General features: G+C 26.9%; 2 protein-coding genes across 3 annotated transcripts in view; one reads left to right on the top strand and one right to left on the bottom strand.

The window, feature by feature from the left end:
* Positions 1-14745, bottom strand: part of LOC105844859 (uncharacterized) — a 28145-nt gene extending 13400 nt beyond the window's left edge. The window contains exons 1-3 of one of the 2 annotated variants that reach the window (XM_065818590.1): positions 14458-14601; positions 14052-14163; positions 666-959 (exon numbers count right to left, since the gene is read on the bottom strand). In XM_065818590.1, the coding sequence (XP_065674662.1) occupies positions 666-930 (265 nt within the window). In that variant the 5' untranslated portion in view covers positions 931-959; positions 14052-14163; positions 14458-14601. Of the gene's footprint in view, positions 1-665; positions 960-14051; positions 14164-14457 lie in introns of both variants that reach the window. The other variant, XM_065818589.1, reaches the window with a different exon arrangement.
* Positions 14746-17297: 2552 nt separating this feature from the next.
* LOC136090728 (uncharacterized) lies at positions 17298-20088 on the top strand. Its single transcript, XM_065817599.1, has 2 exons — positions 17298-17400; positions 17585-20088. The coding sequence occupies exon 2, from the start codon at positions 18246-18248 to the stop codon at positions 18945-18947; it is 702 nt and encodes a 233-aa protein (XP_065673671.1). The 5' UTR covers positions 17298-17400; positions 17585-18245; the 3' UTR covers positions 18948-20088.
* The last annotated feature ends 4142 nt before the right edge of the window (positions 20089-24230 follow it).

Here is a 24230-nt window from a genome sequence, read left to right on the forward strand (position 1 = left end):
ATCAAAAATGTTTATATTTTTTCAAAAATGTCTATATTTTATCAAAAATATATATACTTTATAAAAAATTTTTATTTTATCAAAAAACTTTATATATTATATCAAAAATATTCATACTTTAACAAAAGTATGCAAGTGATTGTGCATGTATAAAAATTTGCAATCAAGTATACAAGAGCAAGACAAAATAAACAACAGATTTTGTAGAAGTTTTTCTTTAGTTAATACTTCTACAGTACGATTAGGATGAAACATTTGTTTTCGCAAGATTAGGATAATACATATGGTTTTTTAAGATTAGGATAAAACAGTTGGATAGGGGTATAACAGTTTAAGATAAGAATGAATTAAAATAGGGATAAAACAGTTTTTTTCCAACAAATCAGTTTGTGGAATTAAATAAAAAGTGTTAAAACCGAATGGAATAAATGTAGTTTTTTAAAGCCATCAATATTTCTTTATGAGTTGTCATAGATAATTTTGTGATTAAATTGTCATACTTTTTTTTTTTTTTTTATGGAAATATTGTATATTAGTTAGTAATAAATAATGTAAAGTAAAAAAATATACACAACCTTTTTTTTAGTTTTAAATTTATAATTAGTCCTAAGCTGATTGTAGAAAAAAAGTGAAAAATGAGAAAATATAATCATAAATGAATTTACTTGTAAACGATTCAATTTCTTTTACCAAATCATCCTTTTTCTCACTCAATAGGGCATTACGGATGTTCTCAAAAGTAATTCTTTTGTTTAAAAATTTTGTAAACATATCATAAGCTTTTATTCGAACTTTTTCGTTTTTATAATCTATTATTTCAAGATCGGTCTCACTTATTGACAAGCGGCGTCCTAGGATTTTCCAGTCTTCACCAATTATTTTAGATATTTCATTTAGAAACAACGGATTATTCCTAAAATCACGAAACATCTTGTCTGTAAACGTTGCGCAACTTTTCACTAAAATAAAGGATAAATAAAAAATTGCAAAAAAGTTCTATTTTATTATTTGTTTTTATTATTTTATGTATATATGCAATTTTACACATAAAATATTTTTATCTATAATGTATATATGCAATTATATACATAATTATATTTTTTAATCTATAAAAATCTATTGTTTTAAATTAAGAGAGGTGCGTTTTATAACGAAAACTAATTCCCTTATTCTTGAATTTAATTTGACTTAGACTGCAAAAGTTTAAGGTAAGCGAGAGTTATAGCAGTGTGAAAACTAGTTTTTTCTTATGTTTTTTAAACAACTAAAATAATCAATAGAAAAAATAAAAAATTTTACTTAATAAACATTAGTATTGTTCTGCAATATTAATTGACAGACTGATGTAGGACAAATGATAAAATATCTATTAGTTGACCATACTTCAAGTATATAATACTTTCAACATTGCTAATAGAAACATGTTCTATTGCTTTTGCATTCAAATTTTTTAGTTTGCTGTAATTAACTGTTTTTCAGAATGATTTTATTTGCTAATTTGTTAGCTGTACCACTTTTAATGCCGATATTCTGATACAAATTTTACAATTTCTTCTTACAAAACTTTAATATAAGGTTGCTTATAAACTAAAAAATTATAATAAAACAGCATAACAGCATAACTGAAATGGAGTTTCTTGGCATAAGTTTAAAAGAAAATTAAACCGGTGTATTATACAAATTATATTTTATGTCACGCGCTACGTGCCGTAAAATATTTTTTTATAAACTAATTCTTTACTATAAGGAAGAGCAGGATAGCTTGTCACACTTTTAACATTATTAACTGTTTATTTTTTTGTTTTTGTTTTTACTTGAAAATGAACTTTAAAATAACGCATTGACACACTTGAAAAATACGAGTAGTTGGTTTCTTGTTATGAAAGTCCTGCTGTAAGAACTTTTTTTGTAAGTTTTATGAACAACTGAGCAGTTTAAATTCATTTTGTAAACGCAGGTACGATTGTTAAACAGTAGGTATTCATCTTTGCTATAATCAACAGGCTAAATAACTAAATATTTATTTGTTTTAGATGCGTTTTAGCTTATTTTAGTTACATTTGCTAAAGAAAATTGGTTAAACACAGCTGGTAAAAACCACTGCATAAATTATGTCGCAGCGCTACTAATTTTTTAATGCCAAAAATAAACATGGATGGTGTAGGAAATTTTGGAAAACTGCCATTCAGAATATCCTCTATATATAAAGTTCTGAAGGGTAATTCCAGTTTTGATTTTTAAATGTACATTTAAAATGCTAACTATATCATCCAAGTGTTTGGCGGTTACAAACCAGGTTACGAAATTAGACGATGAAGATACGAAGGTAGAAAATGATGTTGCTTAAGAACAGGTCCATAACAAGCAAGCGGTAAACGGTATACTATTAGGTTTTAGATAATGCATAAATCAGAAAAAATAATAATCCAAGGACAAATGTTTTTGAGTTTAGTAATTTTATTAGTAATCTATAAACATAATTTTAATGTAAACTTTTACTTTCTGTTTATGAGATTTAATTTTAAAAATATTTGATACAAATTATTACTATAAAATTTCCAAATGCTTTATCATTTAATTTTTTTCAATTATTAAAGCATAAACAAGTATAGCACATGAATATTTTTTTCTAAATCCCCACTATATAAAAATGTTTTGTATGAGCTCATAGATTTATATACATTTTTATAATATAAAGTATAGTATAAGTAGTATAGTATAAAAGTTTATAAACATATTATAATAGTTATAAAAAATATAAGAATCGAGACCAGGTCTTTTGATTATAAGTTTCATTACTTTTATAACTATATCTTATTTATAAATTTCAAGACCTATATAGCACTTATCGCTTATATAAAGTTAAAAATTATGACATGATTTTAATTTATGTAAGTTATGAAACCTATATAAATTGAAATTGCGTTAACTAAATCAAAGTAACTGTTAGACAAGACCTAAAAGTTTAACATACAAGTTTACTTAAACTAAATCTAATCGCTTTAAATATGTTAACTACACTAAATTTAAACGTAAATTAGAGAAAATTTAAACACTTAATATACATATAGTAATCCTTTAATAGACGTCTAAAATACGTTTGACACTCGACGTTTTATGACTGTTTGTTTTACACGTTAATCTTAAGATATATATATATATATATATATATATATATATATATATATATGTATATATATATATATATGTATATATATATATATATATATATATATATATATATATATATATATATATATATATATATATATATATATATATATATATATATATATATATATATATTTATATATTTATATATATATATATATATATATATATATATATATATTATATATATATATATATATATATATGTGTATATATATATGTATATATATATATATATATATATATATATATATATATATATATATATATATATATATATATATATATATATATATATATATATATATATATATATATATATATATATATATGTATCAGGGACGTGGTGGCCTAGTACGAGGGTACGAGGACTTGTACTAGTCCTTGATTCTGGCTCAGGAAACAGGGCCCCTAAAAAGAAACTGGGCCTCCAATCTTCAAACAGAAAAAATTATTTTAGTTCTAAAAGTTTCTGTTAGGGCATTTTTTACATCATTTTACTTAACTTGCTTTCACATCTGTTTGTTTGTTTGTTTGTTTGGTGTTCACGCAAAACAAAAACTAGGTCAGCATTAATAATTAAAGAAATACGCTAAACTTTAGTTTGGCGTAAATAAAAAAAATTGTTAAGAAAAGTAATTAAAACAAACAAAAAACAACAAACTTTGTTTACCGTAAATAAATAAAATCACTGTTGAATAATAATAAAAAAAAAACGTTGTTGATCTTAAATTGATAGATTTTATACTGTAAAAAAGTAAGTAATGCTTTAATACTTTATTTACAAATAGTAATTGAAAATAATAAATAAAGTTTTTAAAGTAAATAAGTAAAAAAAAATTTTAAAAAAATAACGAAAAAAGATAAATATAAAAAAAGCTCGAAACTGAAATTAATCGATTAGCAGTTCTTGCTCGAGAAAGAGAACAGTAATTTCAAGCTAGAGCAAAAGAATTCGCTGAACAACGAGCATCTCGGCTAAAAAAACGAAGAGAACGATGTATTAAGGCAAGGGCGGCTGAAACAGAAGAAGGTAGACGCAGACGTATTGCTAAACGAAAAGAATACCGAAAACAAGCATTGAAGTGATCAACAATTAAGCCATGTTCTCCTCTTTTTCTGATGAAATTAAGCATCACATCAACAGAAAAAAGATAAAATTGTTATTGGAAAGTTCAAAACAATAAATATATAAAATGCATGAATTCATTTACTTTGCATTGATAAATATGGTTAAATATTCATAAATATATGTTTGATAAATATAATTGTGTGCTTAATGAATTTTTGTTATTACTTTTATTCACTAATACTCAATAGCTCCACTCCACTACCTATCGGTCCATGGAATTTATAAATATTACTACTATTTATAAGTTCTATGGACCAATAGTAGTTATAACTCAAACAAAAGAAACCAATGCCCTGGTTTCTATCATAGAATATATTTTTAATTTTATATTTATTTATGTTTCAGGTGAAATGAAGGAAAAAAAAAGAAAGAGGCAACATGGAAATACAAATCTGGTGCTGCAAAAAAAGTTCAAAAACGACAATATGAATTGAAAGCAGCTGGTAATGATCCAAAACAATTAAAGTTAACGGCAGGTTTTGCGTCAATGCAAGTGTCATAAAAACAGAGAAAAGCTGGAACATCTTTTACAGCAACAAGGAATGTAGAATTAACATCAACATAAATTGTGAATATCACGAGTAAGCCTATTATTGAAACAGAGCCAATAACAGAGATTAGTGACCAATCATCTGTACAAGAAACAGACAATAGTCAAGATGTCATAATTCCAGCTGATAAAAGAGCAGAACTACAATATTCAGAAACATTCAGAAACCGAAACATTACTGAAACTGAGAGAGTGACTGTAGAAATGGGTAATTATGAAGTGCCTGTAACTGCAGCAGCGGACCTAACTTTATCAGAAAAGATTATCAGAAGCAACCAAACAACGTTGTAAATATCAATAAAAATTATCTAGCTAAATTTCTAGAGCTGAAAAATGCAAAGATGATTGATAAAAAACAATTTATTGTATTAGGGCCAAATCAGCCAACAAAATATTCAAGGTTATCTAAGTATTACACTGAATCAGTTAAAGTTAATGACATTGAAATTGTGCAGAAAAGTTCATGGCTTTCTCTATCACTAGAAACATTTTTTTGCATTGTTTGTTTATGCTTTGGATTAAGAGAGGACACAAATTCGTGATGGGTTTGATAATTGGTCAAACTAAAGTCACAGCATAACAAGGCATTGCACCCAGAAAAATCGTCGAAATGCTGCTGAAGCTATGATTCTTGCATTATCAGACTCCACAATTGATAAAATATTAAATATTGAAACCATGAGACATCTGAACGAAAAACGTAAAGAAGCGGAGAAACTACATCAATACCTTATACGAGTTTTTGATGCTATTCGGTATTTAATCGCAGAGAGTATTTTTTTATGTGGAAATGAGGAAGCCGACTTTTACAATGACTCTGAAAAAAGTGAATTCTTTTAATGTGGTATAGGTAAATTTCTAAATTTATTATATTTACTCAGTATGATGAGGTGCTGAATGAAAAACTTTCAAACGTTCGCAGTACTCAAAAACATTCTGCTGGAAGAGGTGCTAGAATTACAGAACTTTCTAATTATACACAAAACAAGCTAATTCATACTATGACACAATTGTGACTTTATGTCTCTTAAAAGAAATTTTTACTTTTCCTTTTATAAAATTCTTCAAGGAGAAAGACTTAATTTTTCCATTGCTATAATGTCTGTTGATGTATCACTGGAAAAGCTTTAAGTACTAAGGGATAGTTCTGGTCAAAATGCTATTACATCTGCTGTTAAAATTTCAACTGAAGCTCAGCTTGAACAGCAAACATTTGTTGAGAAAAGGACTCCCAGAAAGAAACGACTGGACTTCCATGAAACCGAAGATGAGCGGCTTACTCAGGCTAAAGATCAGTGGCTAGCAGAAGTGTTTTACACTGTAGTGGATTCAGCAACTGCAGTTCTCGTTGACAAATTTTCTTGACAGGATTTTTTTTCACAGCACATTTTTAGAAAGCATAGACATCTTTTTATTGAAGAATATTAGTCATAATTTTTATAACTCTAATTCACAAGAAAAAATTCAATCAGTGCTTGAAAAATTCAAAATTGGTGCCAGTTTAAATGAAATAGCTGCTAAAATCGTTGATTTTATGGAAGTCTACAGAAAGGCTGCTGAGAATGATAACAAAACTTTGCCTTCTTTCCTCACCATTTATAATTTTATGCTGAAGACTATGTTAGATGCTGTATTCCCCTCTGTTTCAGTTCTATACAAGATATTCAGTACAATTCCAACAAATTCAGCAGAGTGTGAGAGAGTTTTCAGCAAACTGAAACTTCTCAAAACTCGTCTAGCAAATCGGTTGACATTAAAGCGTGTTGGGGATTGTGTTCTCTTGTCAGTGGAACATGAGAAAATGTAGAATTTGACGCATTCAGACATAATAAACTATGACATATGAACTATGCTGATACAAACGAGTTACGTAATATTTTGTATCCATAAAAAGCTTTTTTCAGTAAAAATATAATGTGCTATAATGTGCTATAGAGTGCTTCCAGAAAGTTTTTTTACCTAGGTGAACTTCAAATGACTGTTATTCGAAAACAGTAAAAGGCTGATTGATAACTTTTTTTTTAACTTATTCATAAAATAAAGCAGAAATACTAATTGTCAAATATATAAAAGATATTTCTTTATTATTATCTTGAATTTAATTAGAATACAATAAGAGTGATAGAAATAATAATCAAAAAGTGTGCAATAGTATTAGCGCACTTACAGTTTTTCAAAGATTCTAAGAAAGTTTAATGTTTTATCAAACCACCTTTGTTTTTAAGGCATAGCAAGACTCTACGCGACATAGATTCTATAAGTTTTCTGATTAATTCTTGTGGCACGGTATTCTACAACTCTTGCATTTGCGTTTTGAGCTTCATTAAGTTAGTGGGCTTGCTTTTTTTTAATTTGCACTCCATCCAAGTCCAAAGATTCTCAATAGGATTTAAATCAGGTGAGCGAGCGGGCTAAGGCATTAGATTCAACTGTTTTTTCCATGTATTGCTTCATTGAGCGTGCGGTGTGGCAAGGAGCGTTATCTTGTTGAAATTGCCAGGTGGAGTCAGCCTTTAAAACATCCATTGATGGCCTTAAATAATCTTTTAATATCTCTCTGTATCAAAGTTGAATAAGGCAATCAGTGTAAAGATTCGCCAGTCCATTGCTAGATCGAGCAATGCAACCCCAAATGCCAATTGAACCTCCTCCTCTTTGAACTATTGACATGATAAAACGAAGATTATGTTGTTTGTTTTTGTATCTTCTCATGACAACTCTTTTCTTGCAATTAATAAGTTCAAAATTTGATTCGTTCAAGAAAATTACTTTTCTCCATTGCTCTACAGTCCATGCAGCTTTCTCTTTGCACCACTTTCTACTCTTGAGGCAGTCTTTGATACTTAATAGTGGCTTCCTTGTTGCAAGGTATGAATTGAGTTGTTTTTTCTTCATAAGCTTGCTAATTGTTGATCGGCTAACTTGATGTGCACCCAACGCTGTATTCAGGTCTGAGGCGATTTTGGTTATGCTCATTTTTGGGTTGCGTCTAGCGAGCGTAATTGCTTTATTTTTGTCCTTTTCTGACATTTTTTAGGACGACCAGAGAGATTTTTGTCTTTGACTGTTCCTGACTCATTATAGTTTTTGAGCGTTTCTAACGCGGCATTCACTGATTTCAAGTTGACGTACAATTTCTCGATTGCTGAGACCACTTTTCAGGCCAACAACTTACCACTTTGTTTCAATTGAAATGCTCCTTAAACCCATATTTTTGTTGCTGTTATTTTAAAGTTCTAACTAACTGTATTTCAAATAATATTTCTGCCACTTTAATTTATTCTTCTTATATTTTTTATTGACAATTATTATTCAGCAGAGAAACAAAATTTAACCAAAAAAGTTTTTCTCAAAGGAATTAAAGAAGTGTGCTAACACATTTTAAATGAGTGAGCTAATACTTTTGCACGCTCAACTTTAGACATTTTTCCAAGTAGTCATTAAACTTCTAATTAACTCATTAACTCATAAAACAATATTAGATATTATAATCAAATTTAACTGGTTTTATCTTTAATTTACAAAAAAACAAGTTCAAAATTAAAATTGCATAATAAATTAAAAATATTGCAAAATTAAAGTTGTCTATAATAAAAAAATTGATTATAACAACAAACGAGTGCGCTAATACTTTCTGGAAGCACTGTATATACATTTATATATATATATATATATATATATATATATATATATATATATATATATATATATATATATATATATATATATATATATATATATATATATATATATATATATATATATATATATATATATATACATATACAGTCGCGATCAAAAGTTTGGAACATTTTAGAAATTTGCAGAAAATTTGAAATATTAGTTTAAAAAACTTTTTTACATTGAAAATTTTGAGTATTATTATTATATACATGCAAAGTGTTATGTTATAAACCACTAAATTTGTTTTAGTTATAGGTTGTTGTTATTTTAGCAAAAAATCAAATAATAATTATGGAAAATACTAATAAGTTAACTATAAAAAAACGTGCTCATTTATTCTATGTGAACAAAGATTGACCCTGACTTCTATTGCTGCACGTTTTAATGTAACACATAGCTGCATTATAAAAACATTAAACCAATATCAAGACACTTGTAATTTTATAAGAAAAGCTAGAATGACCAAAGGTGACTACTCAAAGGGCAAATAACTGCATTCATTGTTATGCAAAAGCACATTCGTTTGCCAGTGCTTCTGTAATTTTATCTTAGATATTCCCAAATGGTGTTGCACCAAGTGTTGTGAAAATTAGAAGACATTTGTGCAAACAATTTAACTTAAATAGCCATGTTTCGACAAAAAAAACCTTGCCTTCCTCAAAAAAATATTAGAGACCGTATTGCCTTCTGTCAAAAGTACAGTACTGGTCAGCGGAAGTTTGGGAGGATGTAATATTTAGCAACAAATCACTAATCTAACAATTTGGTTGTCATTCTACAAGTGTTAGACGCCCACCTTGCCAACGATACAACCCCGAGTATTTGCTTTCTACTGTAAAACATTGTCCTAAAATTATGATATGGGGTGCCATTACAGCAAATCAAAGTGGTGGTTTATGGTTTATGCCTTTTAACACCACAATTAACAGCCATATTTATCTTCAAATACTTAAAAAAAACTTGAAAATTTCATTAATATCACAAATAACCACAATTTTCAGCATGATGGAGCACCCTTTTCACAGGGCCAAGCTTCTATGCAGTTGTTTACGTGAGAATGGGGTTGAGATCATTGGCCCCCGGCCTGGTAACTCACCCAACCTCAATCTTATTCAAAAATGCTGAAATCATTTTGAAAATGTAGTTCAGAAACTAAGACCCTCATCTTCTGATAATTTACAAGAAAAAATTAGGCAGGTACGGACTCAACTTATGACTCCTAAATATTTGAGAAAGTTCATTCACTCTACGCTTACCCGCCCAGCTAATTGTTTAAATGCTAAAGGACATCATAGTAAGTATTAACTTCAAGTATTCAATTCACAAACATTTACTATTGTTTCAAAGATATTATTTTTGTCAATTGTAATGGTTACTAATATATTTTGATAAAACAAACTAATAATTTAATAAAAATTGTGGCTTTTTATAAAATGTTCCAAACTTTTGATCGTGACTGTATATGTATATAAATATATATACATGTTGTATATATCATAGCTTATTTTTTATAAAACTTTACTTATTTGCTTTGTAAAAATAAAATTTGTTTTTAAAATTAAAATTTGTTTATAAAAATAAATTTTGTTTGTAAAAATAAAATTTGATTGTAAAAATAAAATTTGTTTTGTAAAAATAATTTTTGTCGTAAAAAAAGTTAACGGTCGTTTTGATTGGACACTTTTTTTTATTTTTCTTAATATTACAGAAAAATCCTCCGATAACAGTTTTGCATTCAGAGTAGGTTTCTAGTCTTCCGATAACTTAATTCCTAGTCTTCCGATAACTTAATTCCTAGTCTTCCGATAACTTAATTCCTAGTCTTCCGATAACTTAGTTTAGTTTTTTAAAGACATTACTGTACGAGTTTATTTTTTGGCTGGCGTTAAAAATGGCGTATTACTTTTAACCAGAGATGCGTTATCGCAGGGTTTAACGAAGAGATAAAAATACGGCTGCTGTTCTTGCTTGAATCTTTTTCAGTGCGGTTTTTAAAATAAAAAAATGAATAATAAATTGCAACTTTTTATTCATTTTGTTCTCTAAATTTTTTTTCAAATTACCTTATTTTAAAAAAAAAATTTTCGAAAACTTACTATTTAAAAAAAAAAAGAAATTTAATTATTTCTTGAATATTTTTTTATACATTTATAGTCTAGCATAATAATGATAATAATAATAGTAGCAATAACAATTATAACAACAATAACAATAATGAAAACAATAATTACAATAATAATAATATTCCATATTGGAGTACAAATCTAATATGAATTGAAAAAAACTTTTAAAAATATATATTAAAACCATGAAGTTTTTTGTTTGCAAGTTAAACACTTTTTCATCCGACTTAAATGAATAAAAATAAAATAAATGATACACTGTTTCATGAGCAATTCGATGGAAATTTTATTCTGAAATAAAAATAAACAATTATTGTCAGATAATTAAAATGTTGTAATTTTCTGCATAATTATAATGTTTCAAATTCTAAATAGAATTTGCAAGGCCAAATATTAGTTGCGAAACTCGTTTTTGTTTCATCCAATTATTTATCAACAATTTTTTACTTACAGTATTGTACTAGAATTTTAAGGACTTACTTAAAAACTAACTAACGACTAACATAAAAACTTATAAACTTGCTAGTTTTATTTTATGATAGTTTTAAACGGCTACGGTTACGTTTTTTAATAGAATAATAATTGAAGTTAAAAAAAAAAACAAAGACTGACAAAGAAAAATTAATAAGCTATCAATAATACGCAATTTTCTTATCAGAAGCCATTTTACGCAATAAAATTCCTATAACAACGTTATTTTTTTACAAATAAAAAGAAAAGTTCCTGGTGTTGGTGGGCCAAGAGTAACAGATATTTTTCCATACAGCACAATGTTTCTTGAATTGCTACCATTTAAAATGACCCTGTGATAAAAAGATGCATTGCTAAACTGTTAAAAAGAACTATAAGCTTAAACACTACAAGCTCTAATTACATTAACGAAGGGAGCATTGGCTGAGGCAGCAACCTACTTGCTACTCTTAACAGGAATTTCTTTTTAAGTTTAGTAGCATGCGAGTTATTTTTTAATTTTTGCAATAAAATGAACATCGGTCGACACCAATTTATAAATGCATATTGCACATACGGTACTAATGCAGTGACGCATATTTACGTCAATGTATGAAATGTTTTAAACGAATATGTAAAATATATTTTAGTTTCTACTTCTATGATCTTAGGCTACTAAGTCTATGCTTTAACATCAACTAGTCACAGTTTTAAGTTAAATGCTATTGTTTAGGGTTTAATCTTTAATTTGGGTTAATTCAGAGCTAAAAAGTTTTAGTTTTTAAAATGCAAATTTAACAACTTTTTTATTATTTATATATTTATTGTGTGATGTTATTTAACTCAGTACAAGTTCCAATAAATTTTTTGAAAAAATTGATTCAAAATTCAAAAAAGTTGGTGTTATTCAACTTTAACTTTGATTTTGTTTGGAATAAGTAAAATAAACAGGTTTTATTACAAAAAAGTTGTTTCCTGCGAAATATAAACATTTTTGGTTCAACAATGCAAATATCTCTTGTGAGTATAATATATTTTATATATTAAGTTGCTATTACTAAATAAGTGATGAATGTTAAATTATAATATATATATATATATATATATATATATATATATATATATATATATATATATATATATATATATATATATATATATGTATGTATATATATATATATATATATATATATATATATATATATATATATATATATATATATACATGTATATATATATATATATATATATATATATATATATATATATATATATTATTTATTTACATATTATTTATATTATTACTTATATATTATATATTTACTAAGGGAATTCTTATATCTTCTAAAAAAAAACAGCGACTATATAACAAATTTCTTTAAAATAAACCATTCGAAATAAAACTAATTATAAAAACTAAAAACGACTCTTTGAGTCAATTGAAAAAAATCAAAAAAATATTATTATTCAGATCAGTTAAAAAAGCACTTAAATGATCTTCAAAGTATTTGGCGTATTATTACAGAAGTCATTTGTAGAAATAATTCTGACAGAAATACTATTCCAAAATTACTCAAATTTAATAATACTACGTTTTAAAAAAACAACTAATAGCTGAAACACTCAATGAATTTTTTCTAAATGTTGGTCCTTCATTAGCATCAAAAATTTAATCCTCACAAACCAGCTTTAATGCATACTTGGTTTATAATAACACTAATATTATGTCTAATGAAAAACTTACTGAAGAAGAATTATTAGTCGCGGTTGCTTTAATCAAGCCCAAATAAAGGTATAGGAGGTGACTATATAAGTAATAGTATCATTATAAATTTAATAAAACTCATTACAATCCCACTCTTGTATATATTTAATTTATCTTTAAAAAAGGGAGTTTTTCCGGAAAAGTTAAAAATCGCTAGAGTTATCCCAATTTTAAAATCAGGTGATCCTTATGACGTTACTAATAATTGGCTGATCTCAATTCTTGCATGTTTTTCAAAAATTCTAGAACGAATTATGTATAATAGACTCTATTCTTCTTAAGCAAAAATATTTTTTTGTACAATAATTAGTACAAAATAATATTTTAATTATATGACTAGGACCCTCTTAATTCTAGTTTATATTAATGATTTAAACAATTTTTTTAATATCTTAAACTCAATTTTATTTGCCGATGATACTAACTTGTTTTATTCCAATGAAGATATTAATATTTTATTTTTAATAGTAAGCAAAGAACTTGATAAACTAAGCCAATGGTTTAAATGCAATAGACTATCTCTAAACATTAATATAACTAAATACACATTATTCCATCATGCTTCTAAAAAAAAAGATATTCCACAGAAACCACCGAATCTTTTTATTGATCATAATTTAATAAAAAGGGAAACATCATTAAAATTCTTGGGCGTAATAAAAATTTGTATACTGTATAAAGCTAAACAGTTTTTAAACCAATCTTGTTTGAAATACATTTGGTTTTCATTTATACATTGTTACCTAAACAATGCAAATATTGCTTGGTGCAGCACCAACGTTACAAAAATAAATAAATTTTTCTGCAAACAAATATAGGCTTTTAGCTTTATTATAAATACCGGACGACTCTCAAAAAAAATATGTATATATAAACATATATATATATATATATATATATATATATATATATATATATATATATATATATATATATATATATATATATATATATATATATATATATATATATATATATATATATATATATATATATATATATATATATATATATATATATATATATATATATATATATTTCTCAAACCTATTGAATTTCACACAATTGATCTAATGATGCATAAAATTGACTGTAAAAAAAATAATCGTACAATTTAAAAATAATTTCAAACTAATCAAATTCCATGGAAACTAGCATCGAGTAGGGCCTCCTTACCTAATGTCAAGATATACAAGATGTGGAGAAGACTTATTAGTTAGTTGCATAAAATTCACTTCAAGAAATTGGATAAGTCATTAAGTAGAAAGCTGTTTGGTGATTATTGTCGCTAAGAGAGATTTAAAGTAAATTATAAACTAATCTAATGGGACTTTATATTAATTTTTTTGTAAACCTAATAAAGATAACGTATAATTATATATATAAATATATATATACATATACATATATATATATATATATATATATATATATATATATATATATATATATATATATATATATATATACATATATATATATATATATATATATATATATATATATATATATATATATATATATATATATATATATAAATATATATATATATAAGGAGGTGTAAAAAAAGTTTCAAGTTTACCTTATTAGAATCGAGTTGTTATATAAAAAAATGTGAATTAAAAAAAAGATGCTTCGGAGCTTTGACTTCTGCTTCGATAGGTCGTTTTGATTTATTTTTTTAAGTTCTGGTAATTTATATTTACATTACTTATAACAAAAATCAATTGTGAAAGCGCAGCGCATTCCATTGAAATTAAAAGCTTATGAAAACAACTTTGTTTTGATATTCTTAAGTTAAGTGAAACATTTTTTAAAAGTTGTTTCTAAACTGTGAATTGAAAGCCTTAGTTTAAACCTCCGACTATATATACAGGGTGCGTAAAAGTTACCGCAAAAAAATATAAACAGCGAAACCAACAAAAGCTCCTGTACAAGACGAGAAACAAATTACACTTTAATTTAAAACAAAATAATACTTAAAGATACTTAAAGAATACGAAAGAATACAAAAGAATACTAAAAACACACAATATTCTAAAAGAAAACACCATACAGATAATTTTTTTTTAATTATGCTTTTGTAGGGGAACCTTTTTTCGCACCCTGTATATATATGTTAATAGTTTTGTGTGGTCCTAATTTTATAGAGAGATAGATAAAAAAAACTTTATATTAATTACAATTGAATTGTTACTTACGTTGAGCTTGAATTTCAGTGCAATAATTTCAAACTTGTATGATTAAATTATTTTTTAAATCAACATTAAAAAACCTTTTAGGACATTTATTGAGATTTTAAGACGTTTGTTGAGATTTACGACTTTTATTGCCGATTAAGACTCTTATTTTGTATTTTGTGTGATTTTTTTCCTTAGAAAGTAATAGTTTATTAGAATGAAATAAATATTTTTTAACAAAAATATTTTATGTATATAAAAAAAGTTTTATTTTCATTAAGAGTAAAACTTTTCAGAATTTTTTTTTTTACATAAATATATAAAATGTTTTTTAAATATTAAATTTCATCTTATCTCACAATTACTTTACATGGAAATGAATTGCAATATTTCAACTTTGAATGAAGATTAAAGGTATTAAAGAGCTTATAATAAGACTTTGACTTTTTGTTTATTGAAGTCTTTTTATTCTATGATTACGAAAATTGGCTGATGGACTTTTTTGTTTAAGCAATATATCACATCGAACTATGCGTCGAAAAGCGGAATTAGGATCTTATTTACTATTCTGAAAAAAATCTCTATTCTAAGATTTAAAAAATTTTTAACCAAAACAAGTTAATCTTATTTAATAAAAAAATGTTTATTTTAAATTCTTTTAATTTGTCTGTAAAGATTGATTCATTGGACCACGTTACAACAGAGGTAGCTAGTTTTTTATTGGCTAAAATTTTTCTGCAATAAATCTATAAGTGAAATAATATTCTGGCTACTTTTGTAGTAACATGGCACAAAATCAAGTCATCTGTAGTAAGTTTTATTAAAAACAAGTATAAAAAAAAAAGGATGCTGAACGGTACATTCGTTTCTAGTCTTCAGGGGCGATTTTACGGTGGGTGTGTGTGTGTAGGGGGGTGTTACACCCCCTGGCAAGTGTAAAATAAGACTTAAAGTTGGTATTTTTTTAAATAAAAGTTATAGTCGTTAAATTTCATGGACGATTTTTCAACATGATTTTTATAAAATTTAAAAACAACAAGTTTTTTGAGTATTTTTAAAATTTGCTTATATACGATAGTTGCGATATAATTACCTTTTACAGTGGCGATATCTATTTTTTCGGAACATTTTACTGCCGACTAAACTTGAACTCGGTTGAACACGGTCGGTTAAACTTTGCTGAATTAACACAATGTTTCCCACTTCCTAGCGTCAAAGTTTAATTATATACACGATTATAAATCAAAGGAGCTAGTGAAAGGAGCTACTTATCTTAAATTACTTTTTTCATTAACTGCTTACTTACGTTTAATAGTGTTATTATTTGTGTTTATATCACTGGCGTTTACTTAATAAAAGTTTTGAAATAATGTCAAAAACGTCCAAAAGCAAAACAATAAAGCTTGAATGCATTGATTGTGGCAGTGTTTTTAATAACGACTACAAGTTAAAACATCCACGTGTCGTTCATAATGGAAAACAAATGAAGACGAAACATTTTGGAGTCCCTAGAAATCCGTTTGATGTTGCCAAAAAGCTGAGAGCTCCAACACCCAGCTTTGTAAGTATCTGTTGTTTTTTTCTTAATTTGCATAATATTGCATAAATAAAGTTAAAAGATATTATATGTGTAAAAATTTTGTCTTCATCAAGTCTTTGTGTTTTCAGATCAAGTCTTGGTGTTAGATCTAAATTGCTCACTCTAAGACCATTTATTAAAAAAAGTCTTAGAGTGAGCAATTTAATATTAATATATTACATTAATATTTTAATATTTACATGTATGACAATATTTCAGTATTTTCCTGATTTTTATTTTATTGATATCAATGCTCTATTACCAACATCAATAAAATAGAAACAAAGTCAAGCTTTTGGTCCCTGAGCTTTATAATTTATTGAATAATTTTTAATTAACTCCAGAAGTTTATATATTTTATTGTCAAATCACTACTATAATTAGCAGTTATATTATGTATAACCATCGAATAACAGAGATCTATGTCGAGATAACTATATACTTAGGTTATATATTGTTTTACAGGAGTCACTTGCAGAAACCAATCTTTTATCGAACTCTGATATGGAAGTAACATGTTCAAATATAAATGATGTAGCTCAGAACTATACAAGTAAATTTTTACGAGTCTGTATAATAAAAGGTTGATTTTAAATGAGTTTTGATTGTTTTGATGTTGATTTTTTTAGATTTTTTAACTTTATCGTTTATCTTTAGTTATGCAGAATTTAAAACCAAAAAATCCAATTGATTTTAAACTTTTGTGGAAAAAAGTCATTAATCAACAAGTTGCATTTAACAAAATAGATTGAGAAAAGTTAAAAAGGTATTTTTCATTCGTTCAATAATTATTGACATATTATTTTTATTATCTAGTAATAGTGTTATTCAGTAGTGTTCGAAGAATGCAAGAAATGGTTTGACTGTTTGTATATTATTACATATATATGCATATTATTTTTATATAAATTATTACTATTTAACTATAAACTTTCATTTTTAATTTCTAGTTGAAGTTAAAAATATAAGCCAACTAGTTAATGAAAAACAAATTATTGATGATGTGGAGACAAAAAACACCCATGGATATCTTGTATTGGACAAGAATTTGAAGTCAAGAATTTGAGCAATGTAATGAAATTTTAAAGAATGTTAAGAATTCAAAGTTTCATAACCCTGTACTCTTTTTGATCAATAGTATAGAATACATATCAAGTATTACAAATGGTATTTGTGATTACATAAGTTACGCCACAAAAGCATTAGATGACTTAATGATTGGAAATGAACATGACAACATTAGTGCAAAAGATAGTTTTGTAGAACATGATCCAGGTAAACGTATTTACAATTAACAATATTACAACAACAATTTTTAATATCATTAGGACCCCATTAACCTAAACTGGCCAGATATCCTAAAGAAAGCAACATTCCAGTAAATAAACAACAACACTTTACTCTATATGGTTTAATGAATTATTAATGCTGGAGTATAGCATTGTAGCTGATTCTGTATTTTGTTTTGTCTGTTCATTATTTTCTCAAATAAATGAAAACAATGCTTGGGTTAATAGTGGTTTAAGCCAATGGCAGAAAATGAAAAGCAGAGGAAAATTATAAAAGGGAAAATTGAGTCAACATTTTTCACCTGTATCTCATAAAAGAGCTATGATTATTGTGCATTTACTAGCCAATCAAGTGGTGTTGATTTTATTTTTAATAAGTCGAGAACTGGCAATGCGTGAAAACTATGAACAAGAGTTTAATAGAAAAGCATTCGGAATTTTGATTGATGTGACCCGCACTTTAGGAAGACAAGGGTTGGCTTTTCGCAGCCACAAAGATAAAGAAAATGAGTCACAAGATGGCAACTTTTATCAAATAGTTCTTTTACTTTCTAGACACAATGCAATCATAAAAAGATGGCTTAGTGATAAAAATATGCGTACTCACCATGTTACATATTTTGGATGTCAATCCCAAAATGAATTTATAGATCTTCTTGCTGCAGAAACTCGAAAAACTATAATTCAAGAAGTTTCCAAATCAGAACTATTTTCTGTTATGACTGATACCACACCAAATATATCTAACAAAGATCAATTGGCTGTATGCATAAGATATATTGATTCAAACGGCAAAGCTAATGAATGGTTGCTTGATGTTATTGAATTAAGTACAAAAACTGGATATGAAAATGCTAAATATATTTATGACTGTCTAGTAAGACATAAAATTAACACTGATAATGTAGCGTTTCAATCGTATGATTTTGCTAACAATATGAGCGGACATATTAAAGGAGCTCAGCATTGCTTTACTGAATTTGTCGGCCACACTGTTCTATATATACCATGTCAAGTACATTGATTAAATACCTTTCTTGAGCATAGTTGATGCTAATCCTGTAATTGGAGATTTTATAAATGTACTTGAAAATATTTATGTATTATTTTTATCCAGTACAAAAAGGTTCAAAGATTGAACAGACCGTATGATAGAAATTGAAGGAAGTTTACAGCTAAGAAATCTATCGAAAACAAGATGTGCTGCTCGAGCAGAAAGTATAAAATCTGTGTGGACATCGCTAAATTCAATTGTTAATACATTAAAAGACATAACAACTTCAGATAAATTTAACAGTTTAACAAAAACTAAAGCTCTTGGATTAAAAAAAAAGATATTAAGTTTTGATTTCTTTGCATCGTTAATGTTCATGAAAAACATCATGAACTAACTTAAATATTTAACCGAACATTTAGAAACAAAAGAATTGAATATATGTGATGCAATAGTACTAATAAAAAGTACTGTTTCTTCCTTAACAAATATAAGATCAGATTCTAATAGTAGGAATAACTTAATTATAAGCTCAAAAAAAACTGCTCAATTGTATGGAGTTGATCCAGATGCAGATTATAAACGATATCACAGAGTTAGAGGTATGCCAAAAAAAAATGATGATAATTCTGATAATTCTGCAAACATTGATTTGTTAACTTTTTATCGAAAACAATTTAATCAAGTTTTAGATACTCTTTTAAGTTTGTCAAATCATAATCTTAAAGCCTTCATTGAGAAACTTAAGCCGATTTTCAGTATCTTTCATATTCCGCTAAAGTTTACAGCTGCTTCACCAGAAAATTTTGAAAAAGCATTTTCACTTTTTCCTCCTAAGAGTCAAGCTGGCTATTTATTAGACTTTGATGCAGTTGCAGCTGAATGGAAGATATTTTGTCATCAATGTTCAAGTTTAGCTACAATAATGGAATTAATTGAGAAATCTCACGAGTGGAAGAATTTATTATCTTGGGCAAATCAGTTATGTCGCCTAGCTTAAACAGCTTCAATATCTACAGCATTAAATGAACGTACGTTTAGTAAATTAAATTTGGTTAAAAATAGTTTGCGCTCTACTATGACTACTGAAAGATTAAGTTCACTAATGATGTTAAGTTGTGAAAAAGTTATTAATGACAAAATTGATATTGATTGTGTTGTTAAGAAATGATCTTCTGCTAAGCAAAGAAGAATAAAAGTTTGAAAAAATTAAACTCTAGATCTTTACTTTTTCATATTATTATATGAACATTATAATGTAATTTTAATTTTCTTTCGAAAAGTCTTTTAAATATTATTAGGTACCCTAATAATATTTAAATAACTGGTAACCTAAATTTAGCCTGGTAAGTTAACTTTTTTTGAAAACTAAATTTTTTGCACTTAACCCAAAAAGGTAAGTCGACTAGTGAACAATTTACTGCGAAATTCAAATTTCAAAATATTTAGTCGACTAGAAAGATTCGCTGGTGAGATTTTATCAGCCTATTGTCTTAATGTATCGTTCAAAAAAATGTGCTTATGAATAATGGATACAGGGACAAAACAAATTCTCAAAATATCACGTGACGGATATTTGAGTCGGTATTTTTAACATATTTCAGCCACTTCCCCCGTCGTATTTTTCCAAGAATCGCCTCTGCTAGTCTTTAAGTTATAACTTCAAAGTTAACCGTGGTTTAATGCATTATAATAGTTACTTTTCATCTTACCAAAAATTTGCCAAATGGTTTTCCTCCATGTCATATTTTCACAAGTAAAAATGTATTATCATGTGCTATAATTTTGCAGTCTATATTTTTGTAATTTTATGCTGATTACACAGTGAGTTTTTAATGCTTTCAAAAGTCTGGCTTTTGATTTGATAAAAATTTGTGAAAAAAGAAAAAAGCTTTTTCCTACTAAATAACATTTTTGGTTATAAACATTTTTGGTTCCACAATGCATATTTCTCTTGTGAGTGTAATATACTATATAGGCTTTTATTTTAGCAATAGCAACTATAAAGTATTTTTAGTTGTAAAATATATTAAGCTAAGTTTACTAAATAAGCTATGAATGTTATATTATAATGTCATCACAAAAAAATGTTTTTCATATTGGTTAACATTAAAAATGCTACGAAAAAATTGCAAAATTAAAAATAAAACAAAAAAATATTTTTTAAATTAAGAAAAACTGTTAATATTTTAATATGAAAAAAGTAAAACAAAGTAATATTACACAATTTAAATGTGCTAAATTGTCACTGATGAGCCTCTAAAAAGAAAAACAGTTAGTAATTTTATTTGTTTCCCAATATTATTTTTTTTAAATCTGGTACTTTGTGTCTGTGTTTTTCAATAATTTGTAACAAACCTTGATTCTGTAATTCAACTTTGTTTAAAATGCTTGTAAAGCCTGTGATAAGTTTCATGGCCCTTTTAGCAAGATTATTAACAACTTTGACATTGTAAATAAACATATCTGCTTCTTGAAAATTACCACTTGTTTCCCACTCTATTAGCGGCCAATGCAGTTTTATTTCCGAGTAGGTTGAACAGGAGCCAACATTTTTTGCCAATCAAATGCATTAATTTTTTTGATGAAACCAACTATGGTAAAGATGGAACTCCTTTATCCAGTGGCATGTCTTTTTTTAATTTAATCAGTTGTCTGGCTATTTATTTCTTTTCCAATTATGGCATCAAACTTGGAAAATTGATAAAAAGTTGCAGTTTTTTGGTTAAATAATAAAGATGCCTGTTCAGTGCAAAAAGGTCTCTTCACTAGCTTATGGTCAGGTTTCATGTGTAGATCATGGCATAACTAAAGATCGTTTGATGGTGCATCGATTGAAAAAGGGGCGGTTACCACCCCAATACGTAGAAGAGTTCATTAAATATACAAATACGACGCAGTTTCTCCATTTTATCTTGATCATAACTCAATATAACAGTTGCTATCCAGTAGACATAATGGTATGCCCCAGGTTTAAAGAAGTGCACCACACAAAAAGACCTTTTTCCCTAAATTATTAGCGTTAGTTCTGTACATTTTCTGCAACGATAACGAGGCATGTTGCCACCCCCTGAAAAGGTCAATATTTTTCGCAAAAAATTTACAACTTTGACTTTCTGCAGTTTTAAAGCATCAAAGATTGATCAAAAATCAAATTTTTAGGGCAAAATTTTGGGTTTTAATTAATCTCCGATGGTTTGGCAAGATTTCTTAAATTTTTTTAACTTAGGAGTTTATTCTACCTTCCACCGAAGTACAAGAGAATGCCTGGTATTAGCCATAGTTACACCAGTTCTATTAGAGATTACTTCAACTTCAAGTAGTAATCTACTTTACATAGCAAAAAACATAACGCTAAAATAACCGTTACAAAACGGTATATGAAAATTTTGGCGTTATGTTTACCGTTATATTAAGTTAAAATTATATTGAAAGTGTTATAACGCGTGATGATGTCTGAATCATTAGTATGGTAATGTATATTTGTGAAGCCATAGTCTTATAACAGATATTCTGGCCAGTTGGGCCGTTTTTGCAAGATTCTATTGTTTTTAAACAATAAAGGTTAAAATTTTGAATTTATGTTGAAACTAGTTTATTTATCGTACCCAGACTACCAATAAGTGCACAAAAATCTAAAAAAATGGCAAATTTAACAGATGAGCAGTGCTTCGATTATTTCAAATTAGATCTAGAATCAGATTTTTTTTTTTTGAAAGCATAAGTTTATCAATAATTTTAATTTTTTTTTTTATTGAAATTGGAAATAGAAATGCTTTAATCAAACTTACTTCCACCAGTGTATGATAAAAAGTCGGAGAGAAAATTCAAACACCTCACAACAAAGTAGCATTCAAATAGCGTCTCTTTAATACAGCAAATAAATGCATAAACTGAGGTTAAGCAAACGTGTTCTACAAATAAGTTCACGAATTTTGTTTAAACAAACATTCTTATTGTTTTCAAAAATTTTTGATGTCTGCAATATGTCAGAGATGAGCTTTCAAAGTACATATTTTTAGAAGATGATACGAAGCTATCATTCGAGATAATAAAAAGAAGTTATAAAAATTATTAATAGTTAAATTGAAGTTTTTATACATATATAATAAGAAATAAATTTTCTGATTTTAAAAAATTCCAAAGCACATCGAATGAGGATTTTGGAATAATTGAAATGGAAGAAGGCAATACAGTTGATAACTTTAAAGTATAAGACATTAAGATTGAAGGGGAGGAACACTCAATTATTGAGGAAACATTTAAAAAATATGGGGAAGAAAATCCATTTACTGTGGACTCACCCAAGCATTGTTTTGGCTGCAACAAAAGTCCAAACTGGACTTTAGGACAGAAGGTCTATAAGGTGGCATCCTTTAATTATAAGATGATGCATCATTTTATATTTGAAACTTCCTAGTGCTTATCGTCGTATTTGTTCAACACCATTTTTAATTCTACATTGCAAAAATACTATTGAGAAATATATCAACGTTTCTGACCCAGGCTGTTTTAATAAAGATGTAATGCACAACTTGACTAAAAAAATTGATTTATCGAATATAAAAGAGCACCAGAGGTATGTTTCAATCTTTGTTGACGAAATGAAAATAAAAAGTGGGCTTGTCTTAGCTCATCTACTGGAAAGTTGGTGGGTTTTTCAGAAAGTGGATCAATTAATGAGATGCTCTTGAATTTTGAAAATAAGTATACAGAAAATAAAGAAAAGAGCAATGGTAACTTCCAAAACAGTTACTTTTAGTTACCGGTAACTGCGGTAACTTTAGGGTAACTTAAGGTAACTTGAGCATAACTTAAGGTTACTTGAACGTAATTTAAGGTAACTTAACTACTTATTAAATAATTGAGTAACTTTTTTAAAATTTAAAAAAGTAAGTTAAAATAATTTACAACTATTATTGATAAAACTGTGTGAAGAATTGACATTACCAATAACACTCGCACAGATTTCATTTGTCGTTGCCTACAAATATTTAAAAACATTTTCAGTAACAAAAAAGAAGAAAAAGGTCCATAATTAGTCCCTCGCTAGATAAATTATGTTAGTGTATTTTACAAACAAAGTGCTCAATGTTCTTAAAGAACAGAGCAATGATAAATTAGTAAATACATTTATCTAATTTTTGTTTTATTTAGCACTGTGTTTTACCATCAGTAGTTCATTAGAAGGTTCATCTTGATAAACCTACTGATGGTGAAACACAGTGTTAAAGAAAACAAAAATTAGATAAGTGTTTTTACTAATTTATATATATATATATATATATATATATATATATATATATATATATA

Source organism: Hydra vulgaris, chromosome 14 (genome assembly GCF_038396675.1).
Source record: "Hydra vulgaris chromosome 14, alternate assembly HydraT2T_AEP".
Lineage (NCBI taxonomy): Eukaryota > Metazoa > Cnidaria > Hydrozoa > Anthoathecata > Hydridae > Hydra > Hydra vulgaris.

Coding starts and splice junctions, on each gene's coding strand:
- LOC136090728 (XM_065817599.1), top strand. CDS start 18,246: ATGATTATTGTGCATTTACTAGCCAATCAAGTGGTGTTGATTTTATTT.